Here is a 22,941-nt window from a genome sequence, read left to right on the forward strand (position 1 = left end):
TCCTCCTCAGCATTGACCAACAGCCAGATCTCAACAGGGCCAGAACACTGACAGCTCCTGGCCCTTGTACAGGCTTCAGCAGAAGTCTCCTGAACCTCTTCACCTTAAAGCATAAAACATTCATTAACTACCCCCAAAATGTCAGGAGGTTTTTCTAGTCCTGGTGAGGGTGGGAGCAAGTGCTGCCCCTTTGCTGTGCCAGGAGATGTTTCACGTTTCCCTACTGTTAATTCTGAGCTTGTTCATTTACCAGTCTTCTTTCAGGACTCCAGTTGTCCCCACTGGAAAATAAAACAAATCTATTCAATACAGGGGCTTTGAGCAGATGGAACATTCAAATGGCACAGGCAGCAGCAACCCCATCTTCCTGCTGCTTGTCCCAGAAGCTGCCCTGAGCCTCAGGCTGCCTCTGACTAGAGAGGGGCTAAAAACTGAGGATGCCACAATGCAACTCTTGTCTGTCACCCCCTGATGAGCACAAGCCCTCACATTTTATCTTCAAGTGACTGTACAGGAGGGGTCATGGTCTCTTTGCTTCCTGGGAAATAAAAACCAGGAGTTCAGCTATTTACCAGCCTTCCCATGGACAGTGAACTAAATTCATGGAAAAAAGCACTGAGCTGGTTTTACAGAAAGCACAGTTCAAAGTTTACAGCAACAACCTCGGGCTCCTCCCCTCACCCAGGCACAGGGCAGGGAAGGAATTGTCCCCTCCCCACTGAGAACAAACAGGAGCAGTGGGACAACAGCCACTGCTCCTGGAGTCCAGTCATTGCTCTTGGAGAGGGGAAAGCAAAATCTGACATCATCAGCCCCAGGGCTGCAACAGGCAGAAATGGCTGTCCCGTAAGCAGAAATACCCCTCAACAGTTTTTCAGCTACGTCACTGTCACTTGAAAGCAAAAATGTACATGAAAAATACTTTTTGAAACTTTTTGTAATAAAATTTAGTAGTCATGTGCAAATCAAACCCTTCCTATCATGTGATGTTAACAGAAATATTCTTTTCTTCCACAAGACTCACATTCACACAAGTCATATACAATGATAAACATTATTAAAGTTTATTAACAAAAGCTTTGTACATATCTTTTCATACACTTGGAATTTTACATCTAGTCAAAATAACAGCACATTTCCATCTTACCTTTTGTACAAATTGTTACAGAATATCCACCAGTGGGGCGAGTAAGTAAAATAAACCACTGGTTTACTTTTGTAAAGTATCTACAAAAGTGATTTGTGACATTTTTAAAAAATTCCCCAGAACATATAAAAATAAATTATTTTTTACTTTTTCAATTAAATCTACTAATTAGAAATATTACAAATCAAAATATCAATGTTTTCTTATGAATTCTTCACAATACAAAACAGATTCACAAAACTTTATTTACAGAAATGAGGTAAGAACTGTGCAATGTTTAACTAAGAAACATATTGCAGAATTAACATGTTCTTCCAAATAAGTACACAGTGGAGGTCTAATTACAGCTGGGTCTTTTCTGCTAATAATTCCCACCTCACTCTTGATTAGTGGTCATTACCCCCATTTAAACTGTCCTTCACCACCCTGCATAGACTCACCACGAGATCAGCAACTGCCCAAAGTGTTGGAACACAAGTTCACCCGTTTCACCCACTGGGAAATTTTAGTGGGAAATGGTAATTCACTTTTTTGGTAATTTATTAGTGAAAAGTGACCCAGGTAACAATCTGCCTGAGCTCTCTACAGTGGTATAAACACCTCTAGGAAAGGCAGAACAAGGCTGCTGGTGCAAGACAGAGAATTCCCGCTGCTAACAAGGACACATCTAGTGCATGATCAGCTGTTTGCAGCCATTTCAACAAAATGGAGGTAGCAACAGGCACTTGGTTTAGGCCAAACACTACACAAACTTCTTCCAGTGTGGCCTTCTCATCTGGTAAGAAAACTTTGTCACTAGAACCAATCTGGTTCCTTTAAAAACCTCAAAACTCTAAAACCTACACCAAAATTAATAAACTTTGGATTCCATATCATAATTCTTATTCAAGAAAAACTCCGACTGTACAACAATAGGAATTTAAAGGAATAAAAAGTTCAGAAGTCAATTCCCTTATGAGTCAGGTTCCAAAATAGGTGTGTAAAAAAAGAAACTACAAACAGCAAGTCCCAGCTGCCATTACAAGCTCAGTCTAAAAGGATCTATTCTAACTGCAGCAGCAGTTCTGATGGGCTGGGGTTGGACTGTTAAAACTACTGCTCTGAAACCAAAGCAATGCATCACTGCAAACAGTTTATAGCCTTTAAATCTGTGAGATCAGGACTGAAGAGTAAAGTCTATGTTCTTCCATTGTTGAATCTGTACTTAGTACCATCATATTGACAAAATAATTGTAATTTGCAGAGTTTTATCTACGTCACAGTCTGAGACATTAAAAAGTATATCCATTTTAGTGCAACAAGAAAGCAAATGAAAGCCTACCAAAAATATCCTTATGAAAATTATTAACCTCTTGCTGTGCAGTAAGAGTTCCTTGTTGCTCTTTTTCAATCTGCAGAAAGGGAACCCAGGGTTTGCAGCCACATGAAGTGCTGGAACAGCAGGACGTGCAGGGCTCAAGTGTCATTCAAATGTCAACTCTTCTCTGATGCAACTGGTCCAGTTTTATCATTGAGCCTCTGTGTAAGAGAAAATACTTCTAAAAATCAGATTATAACATACAAAGCTAAGTAAAATTCAATTCATAAAGATGACAAAGCAGTGAGGTACATTCAATAGAGCCATCTAAATAGTAACTGCTGCATTGTAAAAAACAACCATGTACTGCAGAATGAAAAGTGGGAAAGGAAAAAATAATTAAAGGAGCAGTCCTGTACTGAAGCAACTAATGCTAAGGTCATGAGAGGCAACATTAGAAAACACCAACTCTACTTCCCTTCCAACAAGAGTGGCTGTTCCTGGCTGTGGGTCCCTGTGAAACTGCAAGATGACCAAGAGAAACACCAGGTGACCTCTGGCACATGTGCCCACTGGAGAGGGCTGAAATCTACACTTCTCCATCAGAAGAAATACAATTTCCAATTTGCCCCATCACAATTCTTTCTTTCATATATTGCTACAAAGACATTTCCTGCAAGTATTGAACAGGAATGAGCAAAAAATCTCATCTCATTCACTGAGCATTCCGAAATTTCTGAAAACCTGTTTCAACTGCAAATGAGATTAAAACAGGTGAACTCTGGCAAATAGAGAAATTGTTAAAAACAGTTCAACAATCTATGCAACTTGTCTCAATTCCAGCCTTAAAAAATATAAAATCAATTTCAAAAGAGATTTTTGGTAAGGGCCTTTGTTCAAAAGATGTTCTGAGATTTCTTGGGATTATTTACAGCTAACTGTTAACATAAATACTGTAATGATGTATTTGTAGAAATACACTGCACTGTACAGACCTAGCAATGGCCATTTTAAAAAAATAACATCACATAGAATATTTTGCTTGGATGTACACCAAATACAGGGCCTCAATTTCATTCACTACTAATTTTTGGAAAAGGAGGGGAGATCAGTTTTAAACATGAGAACAAACTGTGAACATTTCTGAATGGAGGCAAGGCCTGGAGACAAGCCCTGTGTGACCATTCACAGCTCTGATGTCACAACTGTCCAAACCCCAAAGCACAAAGCTGAACAAAAGGAAGTGCTCACAACTTTGAATGGAAGGGAGCTGTTTCAGGAAAAATCACGTTGAAAACTCATCATTTATGTGGTTTGTATCTGGAAGTGAGCACTACCTGGAAGTAGCCCGAGCTACACAGAAGCCCAGCCCGAGTCTTCCACCACAGTGCTCCTAAAGTAGCCAGAGGATTTGGGAGTGGGGAGCAGAGAGGGGACTCATATTCAGCCCAAACTCTCCCCACCTGCTCTTGCAGACAAGCTGCTCTTTCTTCTCTACCACTATCACTTGCTGTCTTCTGCAAGGAATGCTGAAACTTTATGTCTTCCTGCTCTATTCATCCTTTGTTTTTCCAAGTTTCATATGCTCCTTCCTTTATCCTTTTATCTTAATTGTAGGACCCTAAAAGAATGAAGCCTGTTCTCTGAATTCTTGAATAAAGAATTCTTGTCTTGGGGATGGAGATTATGGGCAAATACTGCTGAATATAATGGAACACCCTTGCCAGAAAAAATAAGTCTTGTTTCTTCATCTGTCCAGGAAAGGTTTTATTACTCGATGGAGCAGAAGAGCCTCAGCCCCCCAATGCACAGCCTCATTCTCCCAGCCAGCAGCAGGATGCACACAGCACATTCTCCTAACACAGGTTCCACCTTCCCAGCAATGGGCTCCTCAGATACTCCCCACAGCTCCACAGGGCCTGAGGCCTGGCCAAGGCAAACTGACAGTAAGGTGGTAAAAGGAACGAGCCACAAACCAGTGGGCACAGTACTGGGGAAGAAGCAGGGTGAGGAGGACTAGGGCTGCAGCTGTAATTACTAGAGGAAGGCAAGGGTCACTGGATTGGTGTTCTGATCCAGAGAAGCAACAGTGTGCAGCAGACATGTCTGGTGTGACTACAAGTTCACACATTTCTGAGCCTCATTTAAGTGCAGTCCAAGGCTCAAGAAAAACAAAATAAAGAAAGACAAAAAAATCCACCATCTTTGATTTATGAATACAGGCACAGAACCTGTTTCTTATCTTTTAGTTACCTCCTGGAGGTACTGCATGGAAAGTGAGGTGAGAAGGATACTTACTGTCACCTTCTGAGCTGCATTATCTCCATGAATTGAAAGGAATGGGTTGGTACCAGCTGCATTCAGTGGTGAGGCCTGTGTGCCTGAAAGTAAGTTGTTTATGGGTATCTGTGCTCCTCCAGTAATCTGCAATTGCTGTACTTCAGACTGATGGTGTTGGTGATGGTGATGTTGTTGCTGTACTAACTGATACAAAAGGGCCTGATGCTGTTCCTTGAGTAATGTGGGGAGAGGGAGGAGGAAGGAAAAAAAAATCAATAATTAGCTGCTGAAAAATAGCTCCTCCCTGGGTTCCTGCTTATCCAGATCTTCAGTTAGAGCAACCCTTAAACTAATCCCAGCTAATTTAGGTTACACTGATGAAGTTCCATGAGACTGTGGGAAAGGAAGTTCCTGGCAGACTTCCTGAAATCAGTAGCTCAGCAGAAGTTCAGCTAAGCCTGCTGGCTTCATCAGGCCTCTGTCAGAACAAACACACCTGAGAAGACTGTACTAAAACTATATCATTAACAATACAAATAGTTAAACCAGTTACCTACTGCCCTATATGAATACTGCAAGCAGAGCAAAGACAGCTCAGGAGATGATATCCAAAATTCTTTTGCTGGTGTTCCAGTGGAATCAAAGACAGGTCACAGTACTGTCAGAATCCACACATGCTCCCAAGCTCTGCTGCCCACAGCTGATGCTGAGAGACAAGCCTCCATGTCCACACAGGACAAAATGGAACTCAAGGCACTGGGGAATTATTCTAGCCATACACACAGCCCAGTAATATCCTAACATTTTACATGCCTATCATCCAAAAAAGGCTGAAGCAATGGAAGACTAAAACATTATCAAAACCTTTAATATCAAGTTTAATGCATTACTACTATTTATGTTAAGCTGAAGAGTTTATCCATGTCTTATGATACAATACAGTAATAAATCATAATTAACGGAAAAACTTACTGATGTGAGTTGCTGGGTGCTTAGTAACTGCTGAAATTGCTGGTGCTGTTGATGAAGTAATAGTTGTCTCTGCTGGTCAGAAAGCAATCCTAGTCCCGAGGCACTGTAGGGTTGACAGGGTAATACTGTGGTTTATATGGAAGTATGGGAACTTTTTACTTCAGCTTTCCATTAAAGAAAAGATGTATACAAACAGACAGACCCTATTTAGCATTTGATTTCATACTGCAAATATCATCCAACTGTCCAGCTGCAATTCTGACACCATCCCCAAGTCCCATTTGTGCTGAGCAACAGCAACCTCTTGCCTGTAACATGTCTACACCATGCATATTATTTGAAACTCAGATAATAATTATCAATTCTAAAGTGCTTTTAAATACTTTACACCAAAAGGCCAGATCTTCTATTACAAGACAGCTCTTACCAAACTTTAACACCTAGTCACCAAGAATTTACTTTATCCTGGTTTCCTTCTAATTCCCATCTTTTGTGCCATTCAAACCACTGATATTGACAACACCTTTCTGTAGTTCAGCAAACACCTTCAGCCTTGCAAGGGGCCAAGGGATGCTGCTGTGGAATGAAGCTGCCTCTGCTTTTGCCAACTACTTCACTCCCAGTCTCTATTTTCATACCTACATAAAACTGTCTGCAATATTTAGGGAACTGGGCAGGAATAGATCCAGCTGACAAGCAGGCTGTAAATAAAAGGGTTTTTTCAGCTATACCAGTTTACTGCACGACCAACAGCATGAACAAGGGTGTGTGGGGAATAGCAGACCAGGAAGACAGCTGGATCTACTCTTTCAATAGAGTCTTAGCTTTTACTAGTTTTAAACACCCATTAAAATATTAAGGTGTTGTTTCATGATAGGTTTATCCTGCTGTTGAAAAATTAAGTATTTCCCTTTTAGCTGTACGACTTCTGTCCCCTCCCCTCATACTGGGTGTTGAACAATGGGCTACAACCTGTGGGAACTGAGCTGAAACTTGAACCAATACAGAACACACTGACAGATTCTCTGTTAATGTAGATGAGGTCACTGTGTGATGCAGAAGTTCTAGTAAGAAGGTGTGCATAGGATGACAGGACTGCTTGTTGGGATTGGCAGTAAAGAATGATTCACCTACATCAGCCACTAATCCACACCATTAGGCTACAATCATGTAGCTCCTCAGGGCATAATATTTATCTTGTGTTTTTACAGCAGCCAGCAAACTGTAGCCCAACTCTGCTGTAATTTGACTTGGTCTTAACTAGCCAATATGCAAATACCCAAAGCACCACCATTTTCTCCTACTGGGACAGGGCAAGCCACGTGTGAACTTTGTCCCATACTTTGTTGCATAGTCTCAGCACTACAGGAACACCTGCTGGGCTGCACTTAGGATTCCCTATGGGGAAAGGGGAGCCTGTGTTCATTGGAAGTTTATGGAGCTGGATGGAATCCACCCAAGGATACTGAGAGAGCTGATGGAAGTGCACACAGAGACACTTTCAACCAATTTCCAGCAGCCCTGGCTGACTGGGCTGACTGGGATCTCGAGATCCCAGCTGACTGCAAGATCACACATGCAATGCCTGTCTAGAAGAAGGGCTGAAGGACGATCTCAGCATCAGGCCCTGTCAGTCTGACCTTGGTGCCAGGGAAGGTCATGGAGCAGATCCTCTGGAGTGCCACCACACAGCACACACAGGACAGCCAGGGGAACAGGCCCAGCCAGCACAGGTTTGTGAAGGCAGGTCCTGCTTGCTTGACCTGATGTCCTGTGACAAGGTGACCTGTTTGGTGGGTGAGGGAAAGGCTGAGAATGCTTCTACCTGGACTTAGGTAAAGCCTTTCACACTATTTCCCACAGTATTCTGACTAATATTACCATTATTTCCTTCTTCTCTTTTTACCTCACTTTTTCTGTATTCTTCTATACTGGCATGAATCTTCTCTGCTGTTTTTGTTCATTCTTTTATCCCATTCTTTCTTTTTCCCAGATCATGTTTTACCTTTGCACTTCTTTTTTCTGCTGTTGTTCTCCCTTCTCTTTAATCGCTCTGCCTGCCTCTCTTGCTGTGCACTGGCACTTGAAAGAAAATACCCTCAGTCAGCAGCTGAGATCTCAGTGTCTAGAAACAAAACCAAACTACAGAGGACAAAATGCTGTGGCTCCCAAGCTTCCCAGAAGAGACAGTTCACTAAATTTCACCACAGAGCTTTCTTTACACCAGATCACCCTGGAATGTAAATTTAATCCTTTCTAGCTTCTCATTAAAAGGTACATGATCAGTCTGAAACTCTCCATCCTACACTCCTGTCTGGTTGTGAGAATGTAAAGAAACAATCCTATCTCTTTCCTCCAATCACTTAATCTCCCACTTGCTGGCAATCTGTACTAAGCCATCTTTTTTCCCAGAAAAGGATCAAGTATTTTTTCTCTGTCACATGAATGTGGGTTCTTTTACCTACAACTTGAAACTCTCTCCAACAACAGTGTGCAAATCAGTGTTTTCTCACCTCCTTGTGTGCCACAGTTAGAGAGTTCACATAAGGACAATATGCATACAGAAGTCTTCTTGTATTGGTGAACACTTTGCCTATTTTTCACATTAAACTGTTGGAACAGATTCTGAAGTTTGTGAAGTTACTGTAAGAAGCAACTTCCAGCAACATCTGGCAAGTCTTTTAAAATTATAGAACAATACCCTGAAGTTAGAAAGCAGGGCTGAATTCTCATGTAGCTTTCTAACACCTTGCCAATACTGATTTAAACCACCTCCAACCTTGACCCCAGCACACAATCTAACCAGGGTCAGAGAGCTCACAGCACCACAGCACCAAACCTCTGAGCCTGCCTGTGCTTGGCACCATTCAACCTTCCCACCAGGCCATTCAGAGAGGAGGAGTACCCTGGGAAATTTAACATTAAAGAAACAGTCAACCAATTGTCACTGAAGCAGCACCAAACTCCAGCCTGGCAGGTGTCCCATGCTAGAGTTCCAGAACCAAAAATTTCAATCAGTAGAAAGTATTTTTTTGTCTATTTTTAATCCTTCCTTCAAAATCACCCCAGAGCCTCTTTTTGCAACTTAGTTCCCACAACAAAACTTAGTTCCCATATATTTTTTCATATATTTCACTTAAGCATTTCGAATGGGACAAAGAGGAACAAGGAATGCACATGTCATTACCAGAATCATATTAGCACTTACATTACTTAACTTTTCCCTTCCGAACATACAACCAGAAATACTGAAAAGTCACAGAAAATGAGGTTAATTGTCAAACACCTCAAAAGGAAGAGGGCCTGGGAAATAGTGTGGATACGCCCAAACAAAACAGAGAATTGTGTGAAAAGTGCAATTTTAAATTTAATATAAACATTAATTCTAAATTAGTGTTATTGAGGGAGCAGTGCAGAAAGAGATCATGCCATAATAGAAGCAGAGAAGTGGAAGTGCTGACAGACTTGTACAGCATGAGCTTGTTGCAGCAGAAAACAGGGAGTCACTGGGAGTATTCCAGACTCTGCTAACAGTCAGAATGAAGGCTTAAAAACAGGATACTGGCTGCAGTATTGTGCATGAATTGGAACATTCTGCTACTGGGCTACACAATGAAGAGTTTCAGCACTTAAAATGGATATTTAAAAAGAAACAAAAGAACTTCTGCAATACAAAGAGAAAGAAATCACCCGTGTATAAACAAAATCATTTGAGAAAACAGTGGCATGACTGGTATTTAGCATAACTGATGTATTCTGGCAGTACCTGAAAGTGGAAAACAGCATGAAACTGGTTAATATGATTGATCTTCTCTAGTATTTCTCACTCTTTCTCACACTTTTGGGGAGAGAATGCAAAATTTTTGTGGTTTTCACAAACCTCTGATGCTCAAGAAAGACAAAAACTTTTCATGAACAGAATGTCTTTGTTTATCCTATGAAACCTCAAGTTCACAAAGGATATAAACTATGAAAAATACAGGCTCCTCAGGAAAAACCTAATGACACATCCAAACAACAGGATACACTTGGAAGTATCAGATTTTATGAGCCTACTGAAGCAATACCACACAATGATACAGTACACAAATATTCAGGAGCTGCCAAACCAACAGGAAGTGAAGAAACTGGAAATTAGGGATCCCCTGCATCATTACAATCTTGTGTGTCTTTTTTTGATGGATAATCCACCATAATCTCCAAAAATAAACTCTATTTAAAGACAAGTAATCTGCTCCCTATTTACAGGCACTTCTATACAGAACTGTAGTTCTCCTTCCTAAGGGAAGGACAGGACAAGGGGTGTGGGGAAGGGGAGCAGTGAGAAAGAGCTGGCCCAGCCTCTGCTCTATCTAAAAACACTTCCAGACCAAGAAGTCCATTCCTCCTCCTGGAAAGCAGCTGTCTCCTTTTGTTACCCATTTGCCTTGCAGCTCAAGCAGCAGCAGTTTATGCTACTGGGTGTACCTGGCTTTGGTGAAAGGCTGCCAGGAATACTCACAAATGAATGTTTTTATGCATTTAGAAATCTGTAAGAACACTGCTTGAAAAGGTAATTTTGTTGAGTTTGGAGTCAGTGCAGGCAACTGAAAACCATGCAACTGTATTACAACTCTGGTTAGTTATGCCTATTACATCTTGAATTACATGACCATACACCCTTCTCCCCCTCCCCCCTTCTTACAGCAACAAATGGTAGTTCTTCCAGTGCTCCTTTAATCCTGGAAAAAAACTGGCAGGACAAGGAATATTGTTTTCTGAACTGAAAAAAGGAGCTGAAGCACATTTACATAATTACATTTGTTTGGGAATGTGACTTGATTAAAAAACAGGAATTCACTAGGATTCCCAAAAGCTCCAGAGAAAACTTCTTTAACTTGACTATTTGTGCTTCTATTAAATGCCTCCTCACTGTCGTTCACAGACCAGGAGCAGAAGTTATTTTGACAATTATAGGTGAAGGAATAAACAGTGTATTTGGAGTAAGACAAAAAAACCCAGCTAAGCCAAAGAACAGCAGGCACTATGAGGAAAAACATAAATTCAACAAATTCTTACCTGTTATTTAGCGTGGTTGGCAGAGGATGTGTTGCATTGGGTGGCACGGTTGCATGAGTGAGAGAAGGGTTCTGTGATATTGTAGCTGGGGTCTGAATGACCCCGTTTAAAGCCCCTACAATTCCATTGATTGCCAGCTGGCTGGCTGGCAGTGCTCCAATGATTCCACCCACAGCGGGCACTGCAGGAATGGTGGAGGTTACAGTCTGCATGCCACTGGCCAGCGCCCCCACTGTCACACCATTGACCTGCTGAACCCCGGGCACTGCCGGGCCGGGCTGGGCCGGGCTCTGCCCGGCGGGGGGTGGAGTGGAAAGCGCTGATGAACTGCTGGTGCTTTGGCCGCTGGAGGTTATCTCCTGGTGTCAAAACAAACAACAAAGCCCCCTCAGCTGCAGAAAATTTCACCTAACACCACAATGCAAGGACTGGGGTGAGTTAGCTTGTAACAAGTTTGGGTTTAGAAGAACGAAATAAAAATTACCTGATTTAATACAGGAAGAGAATTGTCCGGTAAAAAACTGTTTCCCAGATGAGGGCTTTTACTGCTGTTCAAGGAATCAGTGCTAGGTGCTAAAGTAATCATTTCAAAAAACACACAGTGGTTAAATTTCTGGAACATGTAAAAAGATTCAGAATAATTATTTCAAAACCATGACAAAGCTAAACATAGAAAATGTAAAGTCAACTTTAAAATCATTGCTGAATAGTAAAATATTAACTAAGTAATTGGTGAATCAATAGATTCAAACAGATGTGCCCCAAACTGAAGTAAAGGAGAAACCGCCCTGAAACAAGTAGTAATAGTTCAGAAAAATAAACCAATTGATGTTTAAACATTTAACACATCAGCAAATACTTGGTCTATATTCATCCTACATTCATATTCATCTCCCATCAACAGCATGCGTGGATGAAATAGATATTTCATATAAATACATGTTCAAATTACTCTGACACTTTAATAATCCCCTCTACTTACGTGCTTGTACTGGAAAGGCATGCACTTGATGAGAAGGGCTGGGGTTTGAAGTTATTGTTGGAAAGGGCACTGAAAGCTGTGCATTGAGAAGCTGCAGTCGCTCCTTCTTGGCAGTCAGATTCTTTATCTGTTCCTCCAAGCGCCTATTTTCAACTTGAAGTTGGTGTAATGATTTAAGCATTCCTAAAACTAAGACAAAAACGCACACATTCTATTCCACAGCCACATTCAATGAACAAGTAACACCTTCATTCAGATTTAAATTCTGCATTACATTAAGGCTAGCATATATATGAAAATATAAAATTATTACAGATGTCTGAATTTTAGTGGAAAGATTTAAGATTAATTTTGAGTAATTGGAATTGTAGAAAAAGTTCACTGTGTTTTGTGGTAGTAATTTTGGCATACCTCTACACCCTGGCTTCAATACTGATAGAGTAGCAATATTAGGGCCAGCATACATTTTAAGCAAACAGCAGTATGTGATAACTTAGCCCCAGATCAGAAAATGAAAATAGTAGTATTTTAGTAGCACAGGTTAACTGCACAGTTGGGCTAAATCCAGTTCAGCTGCAGTATTAGGAATTGCAAACCTTATAAAACAGAGAAGTTTGACAAGAATATGCCTACATTCAACTAAAAGCACAGCAAACCAACAAGGTTTTTATAAAACAAGCAAGTTCACGAGAAGGGAGTTGTTCTGGTTTCTGACTCGTGCAGTGAATCACGAGTGCACGGGAGCCCGGAGCGAGCCAGCAGCGCTCGGAGCAGGAGGCGGTGCCGGGAGGCGGCGGCGATGTCGGCGTCCCCCAGCAGGGAGCACTCTGCGAGCACCGCACTCACCGCGCCCCCGGAGCGGGCAGCGCCTGCCCCACCGACCGCCCCTCCTCAAACTCCCACTTGCTCTCGGAACTTGGACTTCCCAACAGTACTACAGTGTGACTGTAAAGCCACTGGGATAGCCTCCTTTTTTTTTTTTCTTTCTTTTTTTTTTGCCTTTTTTAAATTCTAAATTGTATTTGTTTAACATGACCTCTGGAGCTACTACAGACATAAGTCTACTGGTATAGGCACATCTGGTCATTTCCCAAGGATTTAGCTTTTATCCCTCCTCTTCAAGAACATACAAAGGAACCCTCAGTGAGCTCAAATGAGATGCAATAAGACTTAGCTAAACCTGTCCTCCAGCTATCATGTTTAAAGGATTATCCCTGCATGAATTTCCTCACAATTAGCATTTTTGTCAGGATACCATTCATAAAAATACTAACTAGATACCTCTTTACACTACCAATGAGAAGAATAATGCCTTCAATAAAATAGAACACAAACCATAACCTGGAATAAAATAAAATTTTTAACATATTCAGTGATTGTCTTTGATACTGATACATCACCGAATATGGAGATCCATGTGATCTACTGATCACTTATGCATTTAACATATTTATTCTTGGACTATTCCACTCTATTAAACATAACTTGAGAAAATAATAATTTGCTTGCTTTAGGAACTCAAAAAAAAGGCAGAACATAATAAAGACATGAAAACCCAGTAGGACACCTGCCTAACATTTGTAAATATTTTCTTTTCAAACAGTAAGAGAAGTAGAAAAGTCAGATTCAACAATAAAAAATTATTATGCCAATTTATATCACACAATATAAAGAAAAATGGGGAACTGTATTACAATATTTACAGCAGTGGATCTAACAGTTCAGAATTCTTTTCCAAACTCTGCACCTGGACCTGCAAGTTACTTCCTCTTACATAACACAACTTCCCCATCTATAAAGAGACAGACAATTATAGAGAAGTCTTTTGTAATCTACTGATGCCATGCACTAAGAACTATCCTAGAACTGTACACCACAGTTATATTTCAGTTCACAGCAGAAAATAAATTTTATTAAAATTCTTGGACAAGCACAGAATAGCAGTTCTGAGTAACAGTTGGCAAAAGTCATAACAGACAGATTGTGAGTACTTACTGTCACTGGGGGTGCCTTGCTCTAATAAAAACTGTTGTCCTTCACTCCACTGCCTCTCCAGAAGCTGTTCTATGCTGGCTGCTACTGGGGGCAAATTTTCCCCACAACCATTCCCTGATTGATCATAGCGAATCTGCAAGCTGCTCACAGGGGATCTGTTGGAAATATTGCAATTTATTGTTTAAAGAAAAGGATGAAAGGAAATGTATTAGAAAAAGGCTGTTGAAATTTCTTATCTTATATCAGCTCTTAGCACCTACATATCTTATGCTTCCAAGACTAAGTTAATTCATCAAAATCACTAAGAACTCCTGGTTCTCACTGCCAGGGCTTTAATAAAAGAAAGACATATTATAACAGTGTAAGAATTTATACTGAAAAAGCACATAGCCTCTTCTTGCATACAGACTAACAAGACAGCAACTGACAAACAGCACTGAATTAAATTATACAACACACACTCCTACAGCAGGAAACCATGATAATATGGATACAACAGGCCACCAACTTCAGGGGCAAAAAAACCAACCCACACCAAACTTCAAACCTTTCCCTGAGAAAACTGGGAAAAATAAAACCAATTTGTTAAAATTATCACACAGAAAGGCCATATATAATTCCACTGACTAACCTGTTCTAGAAACAGTCATGTAAATCTGGATTTTTGAAGGACTACATGAAAGTATTATTTCACAAGGATTAGAAGTTATCCTCTGCCTGTACTGTGAACACTTAATATACCTCCTTTTTTACTCATGATCACACACAGTTCCAAGAATAATCCCCTTGCCACATGCCTTTTCTCATTCAGGAGGAAATGAAATATTCAGCACAAAGAAAGCTGGCCACCTCTCTCAGGCCCTAGGAGAAGGCTTCTTTTGCATTGGATGGGGCACAATGTAACTTGTGAGCAAAGCCAGATGTTTGGTGTATTTCTGACTCAGGTTTCTGCTCTCGTGTATGCAAGGTCCCATTCCTCCTACAGGACCAACACCAAAGCCACTAAAAGCTGGTTCTTGGTTTTGTTGTTGGTTGTGGGGGGGAAAGGAGAGGGGTGGTTTTATTCAATTCCAGGAGCTCAGATTCTCAGGTAGCAGTTATTACTGCAAGCAATGGGTGCCATCGTGGGATCAGAGCTGTACTGTTCCACCCCTGGTGCAAACCTACCAACAAGACCACCACAGTCCCAGTACAGGACAGCACAGAGAGCTCAGGAAATCAGTGTGTTAATTATCGTTACCGTAATAAGCAGTGGTCACAGCACATTAGCTACCTAATGACTGTCGAGCATTTTGTAGGCACCAGAGCAAAGTGATTTTTACGAGAAAAGGTTTTAAGTAGGTGACTTAAGAGCACTGTTAAGTATTTATAAATAGTTCCTCTTTTGCATACAGGAAGAAAGGAAAGCACTTGTTAAAACAAAAAGCCCTGATGAATGGGTAACCAAGGTAGTGTTTTTTGACAAGACATGACAAATCAACAGCATGTAACAGTTCAGACAGAGACAGCAAAAGCAGTTTCAAAACACACTGTTTACACGATGTGCTGAAGCAGCAAGAAGGAAAGTTTATGCAGAGACATTCTACACAGAGGTATTACACTTACACTTCACACAAACAACCCACTTTAAAAAAAAACAAAGCAAAACAAAAAACCCCCAGAAAACAAATACATAAAACCACTGAACAACTCCCCCAGAAACTTGTCTCTCTTTCTGCATGTTCCTGAGCAGCACATAATGCTGCCCTAACAGATTGTGCCTTTTCAATTATAAATCACCAACAAAATTCTTTTTGGGCTTTGGACTGCTTCCTATCAATTTTGAAAAGGCAGAAACAAAGCAGTGCATGATGCTATAACCTCTGCAATCCTTCATTGGAAGCCCATACAAGAGAAGGATTAAAAAAAAAAAAAAATCTAGATTTCTGTGTATTGCAACATTACTCAATCTCTCCTCTTCCAACTGCTCATCCTTTAGACAGGATATGGTTCCTGCATGCTAGGGCTGAATCCTTATTCCAAATAGTATTTGATCAGAGTTTCCAAGAATTATAAAAGTGCTGTGTGGACTGGTCCAATCCTGCCATGGAGATGAGAACCCTGTTTCACAGCTTGCCTGCTTCCACAGCTGTTTTTTGATTAAGTTTGGTACAGTTACCTATACTATAGAGCATTAATCAGAAGCAATAATGCATTTAGATATAAGCATACACATAGATTTCACTGCAGGTATTGCATAACACATTTTTAAATCTAAGGTTAAGTATGGGGTAAAAAAAGTTTAAGTGCTACCTTGGGAAAAGCAGCAATTCCTTTGCAAAATGGAAACAGCTCACATATCCCAGGTATATTTATATTTCTCATATATGTATTAAAAGTTAAAATACGACAGCTTAAACATCAAACGCTGTGGTTATATTGGGGTACAAAGATATAACAATATGAATTGGAAATGACCATACAAGCTCATGAGTCACATATGTCTTCCCCTAGAGCTGCAATCAGCTGCGTCATCAACAGCAAACAAATGTTCTGCAAGTGTTTTTATTTTAAGCAACTCGCTGAAAATCACATGGTTCTTTCGGAGAACTGTGTTATTTATGTCTCTCATAAGCTTCAAAGGGAACAGAGTCAGAACTTGCAGCTAAATAATTTTAACAGATAAAGCAGGTAACATTTGCAGTTGCAAAATTTCCAGATAGCAGATTTTTTAAAGTTAGCTTTTTATTCACTATAAACCATATTTTAAGCAACCAGAGTTACTTATTTACTGAAGTGGGGAAAGTGGGGAGTTACCTACACATTTCAGAATCCTTGACATATGTGTAATCTTTTTTGTTGTGCAAACCAGAGGTGAAATTCGCTGACTACTGAACTTAACTGAATGAGTAGGTTTTCCACATTTTTTCCATGCTAGGTATTTCAAACTAAATTTTTCCATCTTTCAATTCTGTTACTACAGCACCGATTTCTCCCCCTTGCTTTCTCTCACCCCACCCCCACCCCCCTTTCTGGCTCGTTTTTGAACAACCCTGCCAAGCAGAATCTCTCTCCTCTTTGCAAAGGGCTGCAGCTTCCGTACACTGCAGGAAGCTTTTCAGCTGTGCACTGAGGTGGCCTTTGTATCATCCAGCTCTCCTCCAGCATCCCCACCAAAACCAGTTGGTATTTCACCATGCTGCAAGTACTGGACTGTATATACCCTGAACACACACACTCTGTAGAAGCATCACATTTAAGAAGTTTACCTTCCCAAGTATTTGATCAGAAGACAAACTGAACACAGCTATGACCAATGCGAATAGTGCAAAGATCAGGTCTCTGCATATTAAGTAAGGAGGCATTAAAACTTGTAATTACCACAACATGTATGCATCAGAGGACTACTTAATATAAAATCAAAAGTTCTGTAATTTCCTAATTGTTGAGCATTTCCCTTTGCAAAATTCTATGAAACTCCTTGTCTGTATAGATCAATTTATATGCTAATGTAAGAATACATATTTATACTAAGAATATAATCTAATTTGTAAATTCTCTATTTATTATTTTAGAAGCAACACATACTGGAAAACTTAAAAACAAGTTCATGACTAGGTAATAACACCTAAGTATTATAATGGATAATCTCATCCCATCCAGCAAGATGTCTTTTGATTAATTAAGGAATATAATACAAGATCGACAACACCAGGCATGTACATTAAATTACCCAATTTGGAGATATTTGTTATAAATTACCATAATAAACACATGCTATAGCAATAAAATTCATTATTATACTGCTATTTCTGTGTAACTAGCATTTTTTAGCTATTGTAAAATTTTTTTCATGATAAATCTTTTTTTCAGATACATCTTTCTCATGGTTAGTCCCTAAGTAAAAAACACAGTAATAACACCATAAAATGTACCTCATGCTCTATCCAGTTAGGAAAATAAAGCTCTCTAAACAAGGATTTGCTTAAAATACACAGAAAACATTACTGAAATATTTAAAATGCAATATTGAAATTTTAACAACAAATATTTTAAAACAAAATAAATAACATGATACCATTTCAGCAGAATTCTTATCTCAAAGTTTTCTAGCAAATGTGAATTGCAGCAGAACAAAAAAATGCTTTTTTCTACAAGGAATCGCTACAAATTTTGAAGTTATGAGGGAAAAGGAAGGAAATATTTGCTTGGAATTTTTACTGATACTTAATGTTTCTTATTTTTGTGATCACTGTTAAGTATATGGGATTCTAGAATTTTTGCAATTACTAAACTAGGATTGTGGTGACAAATCTGAGGAGATAAGCAGTACATATGGATTAAATGACAAATAAATCCCTCTAAAGCAAGACTCCATTTCTTAAGTAAGGGAGTAAACTAACTTACCTACAAACCTTAATTTGTAAACCTAATTTCAGTTGATAGAAAAGTAAACTTCAGCACAATTTTAGCTCTCTGGATGTATTAGGGATTTTTAGAAGGATATATAGATACAAAAATATATGCATTTATACACGTGTGTTTATATTTTTATATATATGGGCTTTTAAAACACTTTGGTATTGCTGGTAAAAAGACAGTGAAGTTTGCAGATTTTAAAACATTTCCTCTGCCTGCACTCTCCAATGTAAATAACACTTACCGTGGTGAGAGACTTCCTCTGGGTGATCCTCCTCTGCCAACAAGGCTTCGGTTGTTATCTCCCAGATCTTGATCTGCAGTGTAAATATTTCACAGCTGATAAATCACCTTTTCTTAGATAAGAGTTTTAATATCTGATGTAGATATTTTTAAAATACCTTCAATCTCAACTTCTATCTGTAGTTACTGCTGAAGAGTGAATAAGTAACTAGTTTAAGATTGCTGAACTGTAGCATGTAAGGTGTTGTCCTTACACATTTCTGAGGCTGTACCAGGCCATGGATTATGTTCACTTCTTTCATTCCTTTCAGTTTTACAGCACAGAAGCGTGGTTTGCATTTGCAGTACCCTCCCCTCAGCCACTTTTAATTTGTACGGTGAAAGTAATGAATCACAGCTGTGGACAGCTAATCTGTATGCTTATCACAGCAAATCCTGATGCTCTGTATTTTTTTAACACTTTGCATCCCAAAACAACTCATAAAATATATAACGTATTAAACTTACCGCCGCCATCTAACAAGCACACATGATTCTGCAAATTTACTGAAAACTTTATGAAAGCGTATAATTCACTAATTCCTATTTATAAGCAAAGCATAGGAAAGCCCCTTGCTAAAAAGGTAGTAAAACAAACAAAAAAGGCCTCATTAAATATACGAAAACGTTTTGCTTGGAAGGACTCAAAAGGGTTATTTTCCCTATGGCCTCTCAATAAAATAACCCTATCTGCCCCCTTCAAGGTTGCCCTCCCCCTATTCTGAGTCAAGCGACCTCCGACCCCTTGGAGGGCAAAGACATGACTGATCCATTCTTGGTAAACTGCTAAACTCATTCCCTTCCCCCAAACAGGCATGACTACTACGACATGTCAACAAATCCTTACGGAGGGAATGAAACAAAGCAAAGCCAGCGGCTCATTAAAACCGCAGCAGAGAGCCCGCGGTACCAAATGCCAATCGGTAAATATTCACAAGATTATTAAATGCTGCACAAGTTCTCTAACGGGATCTCTTTCACACAAACTTGTATGTAATGCAATTTCATGAATTATGCAAATAAAGGTTTCAACTATTCACGACAAAACCCAGAGCTGTGTCACTCTGGCTGCAAAGAGCTGGGAACTGAGCGCATCAATCACGGGAGTCACAAGAGACACTGGTGCATTCCTGCCTGCTGATGGCTCTGCTTAAACATTTACATTTCACACACCGAGGGAAAAAAGGGGGAAGAAAACCCGCGCTGCTCCACAGTAACTGAGAATTTACTTCCAACACAGAACAACTTTGTACAGACGTTTAATAACCAAAAGTTGAGAGCAGAAATCAAAAACACAACTTAACAACGTTTTTAAAAACAAGGAGTTCTGTGAAGCTGCACATTTGCACCGGCAGAGGAAGCTTACCTGCTTGGCTGTTTTCAGACTGAGCTATAAGTGCTGCCATGGCTGAATTTGGATTCAGCCTATTGCTGTACATGTGGGATGGAGGCAGACTGAGAGAAGATCCAGGTAGGGTGTTTGCCTGCAAGAAACCAAATAAAACTTGAATTGTTTTTTATAATGGGGAGAAATGCTGAATGTATTTTAAAGAAGCCTTCTTAATGCACTTTAATCATTTTTGCACATTGAATGCTTTTTAAAACAATGTATTTCAAAGAAAAAAATGTTTTCCATTTGTGAGTATAGAAACAGAATTGCAGTACTTTGGAGAACAGATCAGGTTTTAAAGTGTGTTGTATTTGTGGCTGGTAAGGTCTTCTAATTAAAGAGAACCCTTCTAATAAAAAAGTACTGTAGCAAATATTAAAAATACCTAAAGTGCATTTTAAAACAACCACAGTTTGCAGGACGGGCAGACTTCCCTGCGATCCTGAAGTATGCGCTCAATGCTAGGACTTAGTAGCATGGCGACCATGTGGTTATCCTACTAATTATTTAATCTTATTAAACCATTTACAAAATAAGGGCAGGTAGACAACAGATGTCTCACAAATGCTTGGGTTCCTTACATCACAAGCCGGCTGTGGAGGTCAAAAGGTCCAACTTTCAGCTCTATAGTTTAACTACACAGAGCCATATTTCCTTTGCTCGACTCCGTCATTAGTAAAACGTGCACAGTATTTTGTTACTTCCTATTTTGATAGACTTGGAAGCCTGGTGTTTTTTTGTTTTGTTTTGTTTTTATTTTAAAGAACGCAAACAGCCATTACAAGTATGTTTTCTATACAATAGGGGGCTCCGGGAACCACAGCTTTGCCCTGACCCCATATAAGGAACTGTATTTTTGGCAGCTGGCCAGCTCTACTTATTGAAGAGCTCCCAAAGTTTGTGTTCATTCATGTTGCTAACCACAATTCTGAAGGTCTCTGCTGGGACTTGTGCCAAACAAGCGAAAATGAACCCTTAAACAGATGAAACTAAGGAGGCTGGCCAAAATCTTGCATAATCCAATGCAATAAAAATACCTTCTTCCTTGGCTGCTTATGCTTTTTCCCTTTCGAAGAAAAAAATATTTGTGTCAAATGCTAAGTTGCAGAGACAAGCAATCAAAGAAATAAAAGCACGGCTGCTTATTTTGAAGGGATTTTCCTACCCGATAAAAATTATTTCAGAACAAAGAAAAGACGGGGGCGGGGGGGGGAAGCAGAGGGTAGAATCAAAGATATATAAACCTGTGTGATCACTGATTTTAAAATTAATCTTCTAAGAAAATGTAAACAACCTTTACAAATGAAACTTTTTTTGAAAAACAAAAAAGGAAGGTGAACAGTAAGGAACTCAATTTGTGGGACACTTTGACATGCATAACTGCACACAAGAGACAGGGGAAACATACTGGTTATTACAGCAAAATATTACAGAGTATAAACTATGTCTCTGGAAAGAATCACACACTACCATTAACTTTTGGCTTTCTGCCAACATATTAAACTTGATGAATGGACTTTTATGAATTCACACAACTGTTTTCAATGATGCTTTATTTACTATATACTGGTGAGAAATTGTGCCTGATATTTACATTCTTCTACTGTCACAAAGTTAGAAAAAGCCACAAGTAATTGCTTACAATGATCAGGGGTTCATTCACTTTTCAGTTTATAGGTACATGCAAGATTGCTAGACATGGAACCACAGTGTCACTTCAAATCTGGCTGTTACTTCTTCTGGTTGTTTGTTGGGGTTTTTTTTTTAAGAATTGCATATCTCTAGTAGAATTAATCTAAATTATTTCTAAGTCTTAAAAATAATGCAGGCATTTCCACCTACCCAGGTACAACAGCTTCCAAAATACAATACAAATTAGTACTGTGACACTGACGAAGGCACCAACACTGCACAGCTCCTGCTATATTTCTCTAAAAAAATGCCCATAGGGCAGTTTCAACTTAACTATTGCTGTTCCTAGCAACCTTCAGCTGTTTTCTCCTCAAAACCAAACAAACTTCAGTCAAATCCTTTCACTGATAAAACCCTGCAGAATGGACTATTAAGAGATTCAACCAGTATTATCATTCAACCATATCTAAAAGGTCAGACTAGGAAAACAGAAGTTTATATGATGGTATGAGGTCTACTCATGGTTTCGGGGGTTGGGTAGGGGTAGGTTTTCAATTCCAAACACCAGGTTTTAGTTCTGTTTCATTTTAGCATTTTTCCTTAAAATATTTTGGTTTTTTCCAGTAAGTGTATGTACTGCTCACATTTTTACACAGAAGCTTCTATACTTAGCTCTCAGTCCATGTAATTCACTGCAAGGCTGCTTAAAACTGTGCAATAGCAGCTATATATTGATTTATGATGGCATGGTAGCTGTAATAAGCAAGGGGAACACACTTCTATTTGACTGAAACTTGCACAAATAGCTTTAAGAATTTTCTGAAAGTACCTAAGTATCTTGAAGGAAGTTGCTAAAGTTTGTTGAGTTAACTATCACACCACAAAACAGAAGACATCAAAGGAATTAAACGTTTGCTAAGTGGGTTGATATAACAGATCAAAAGACTTTGCAGGATTTAAACAATATCTAGGAACTTTCGTTTTCTCACAAGTAGTGGTTTCACCCTAAACATTACCCCTGTTTGCATTTTAAAGTCTTACAAGTTGGAACTACAAAATTTCCAATGCCATCCTGCATATGCAACTCTTAAAAGCAAAAAGACACAATAAAATCTTTCAAGTAAGTTGAAGGTACATAAAAACCTTTGAAAATACTTTTTTTAAACAGCAATGTAAAATGACAAGAATAATGATTTGTGAAGCTTTCTTATATATGTGACGACTTCATCTGACAAGGAAGTAGAGAAGGTGGAGGAGTGCTACATTATTTAAAGGTGAAACAGGAGCTTCATGTTTCACTCACGAAACAAGCTGTAGCAAGCATTTATTAAAAATGCGCAATCATCCTGTCAATACATATTAAGGTCACAGGACTGACACATGTTCTAAAATGCAGAACTTTTAAGGCTGTATTATTCTTTATTTCAACTGTTTCTATTTAAACACTCAACACAATACATGATCAAAGTGTATGAACTAATAAAAACCCAAGACTACTAAGTATTTAT

The 22,941-nt window shown here is 39.3% G+C and overlaps 1 protein-coding gene across 2 annotated transcripts in view; it reads right to left on the reverse strand.

The window, feature by feature from the left end:
- Positions 1–1,040: 1,040 nt before the first annotated feature.
- Positions 1,041–22,941, reverse strand: part of MLLT10 (MLLT10 histone lysine methyltransferase DOT1L cofactor) — a 123,884-nt gene continuing 101,983 nt past the window's right edge. Inside the window, exons 12-20 of one of the 2 annotated variants that reach the window (XM_054273641.1) lie at positions 19,778–19,895; positions 18,374–18,446; positions 13,732–13,886; positions 11,737–11,925; positions 11,239–11,327; positions 10,755–11,113; positions 5,697–5,799; positions 4,743–4,955; positions 1,041–2,682 (exon numbers count right to left, since the gene is read on the reverse strand). In XM_054273641.1, the coding sequence (XP_054129616.1) occupies positions 2,614–2,682; positions 4,743–4,955; positions 5,697–5,799; positions 10,755–11,113; positions 11,239–11,327; positions 11,737–11,925; positions 13,732–13,886; positions 18,374–18,446; positions 19,778–19,895 (1,368 nt within the window). In that variant the 3' untranslated portion in view covers positions 1,041–2,613. The remainder of the gene's footprint in view (positions 2,683–4,742; positions 4,956–5,696; positions 5,800–10,754; positions 11,114–11,238; positions 11,328–11,736; positions 11,926–13,731; positions 13,887–18,373; positions 18,447–19,777; positions 19,896–22,941) is intronic. The other variant, XM_054273640.1, reaches the window with a different exon arrangement.

Source organism: Melozone crissalis, unplaced genomic scaffold (assembly GCF_028551555.1).
Source record: "Melozone crissalis strain CALT ecotype California unplaced genomic scaffold, PUWL_Pcris_2 ptg000016l_1, whole genome shotgun sequence".
Taxonomy (NCBI): domain Eukaryota; kingdom Metazoa; phylum Chordata; class Aves; order Passeriformes; family Passerellidae; genus Melozone; species Melozone crissalis.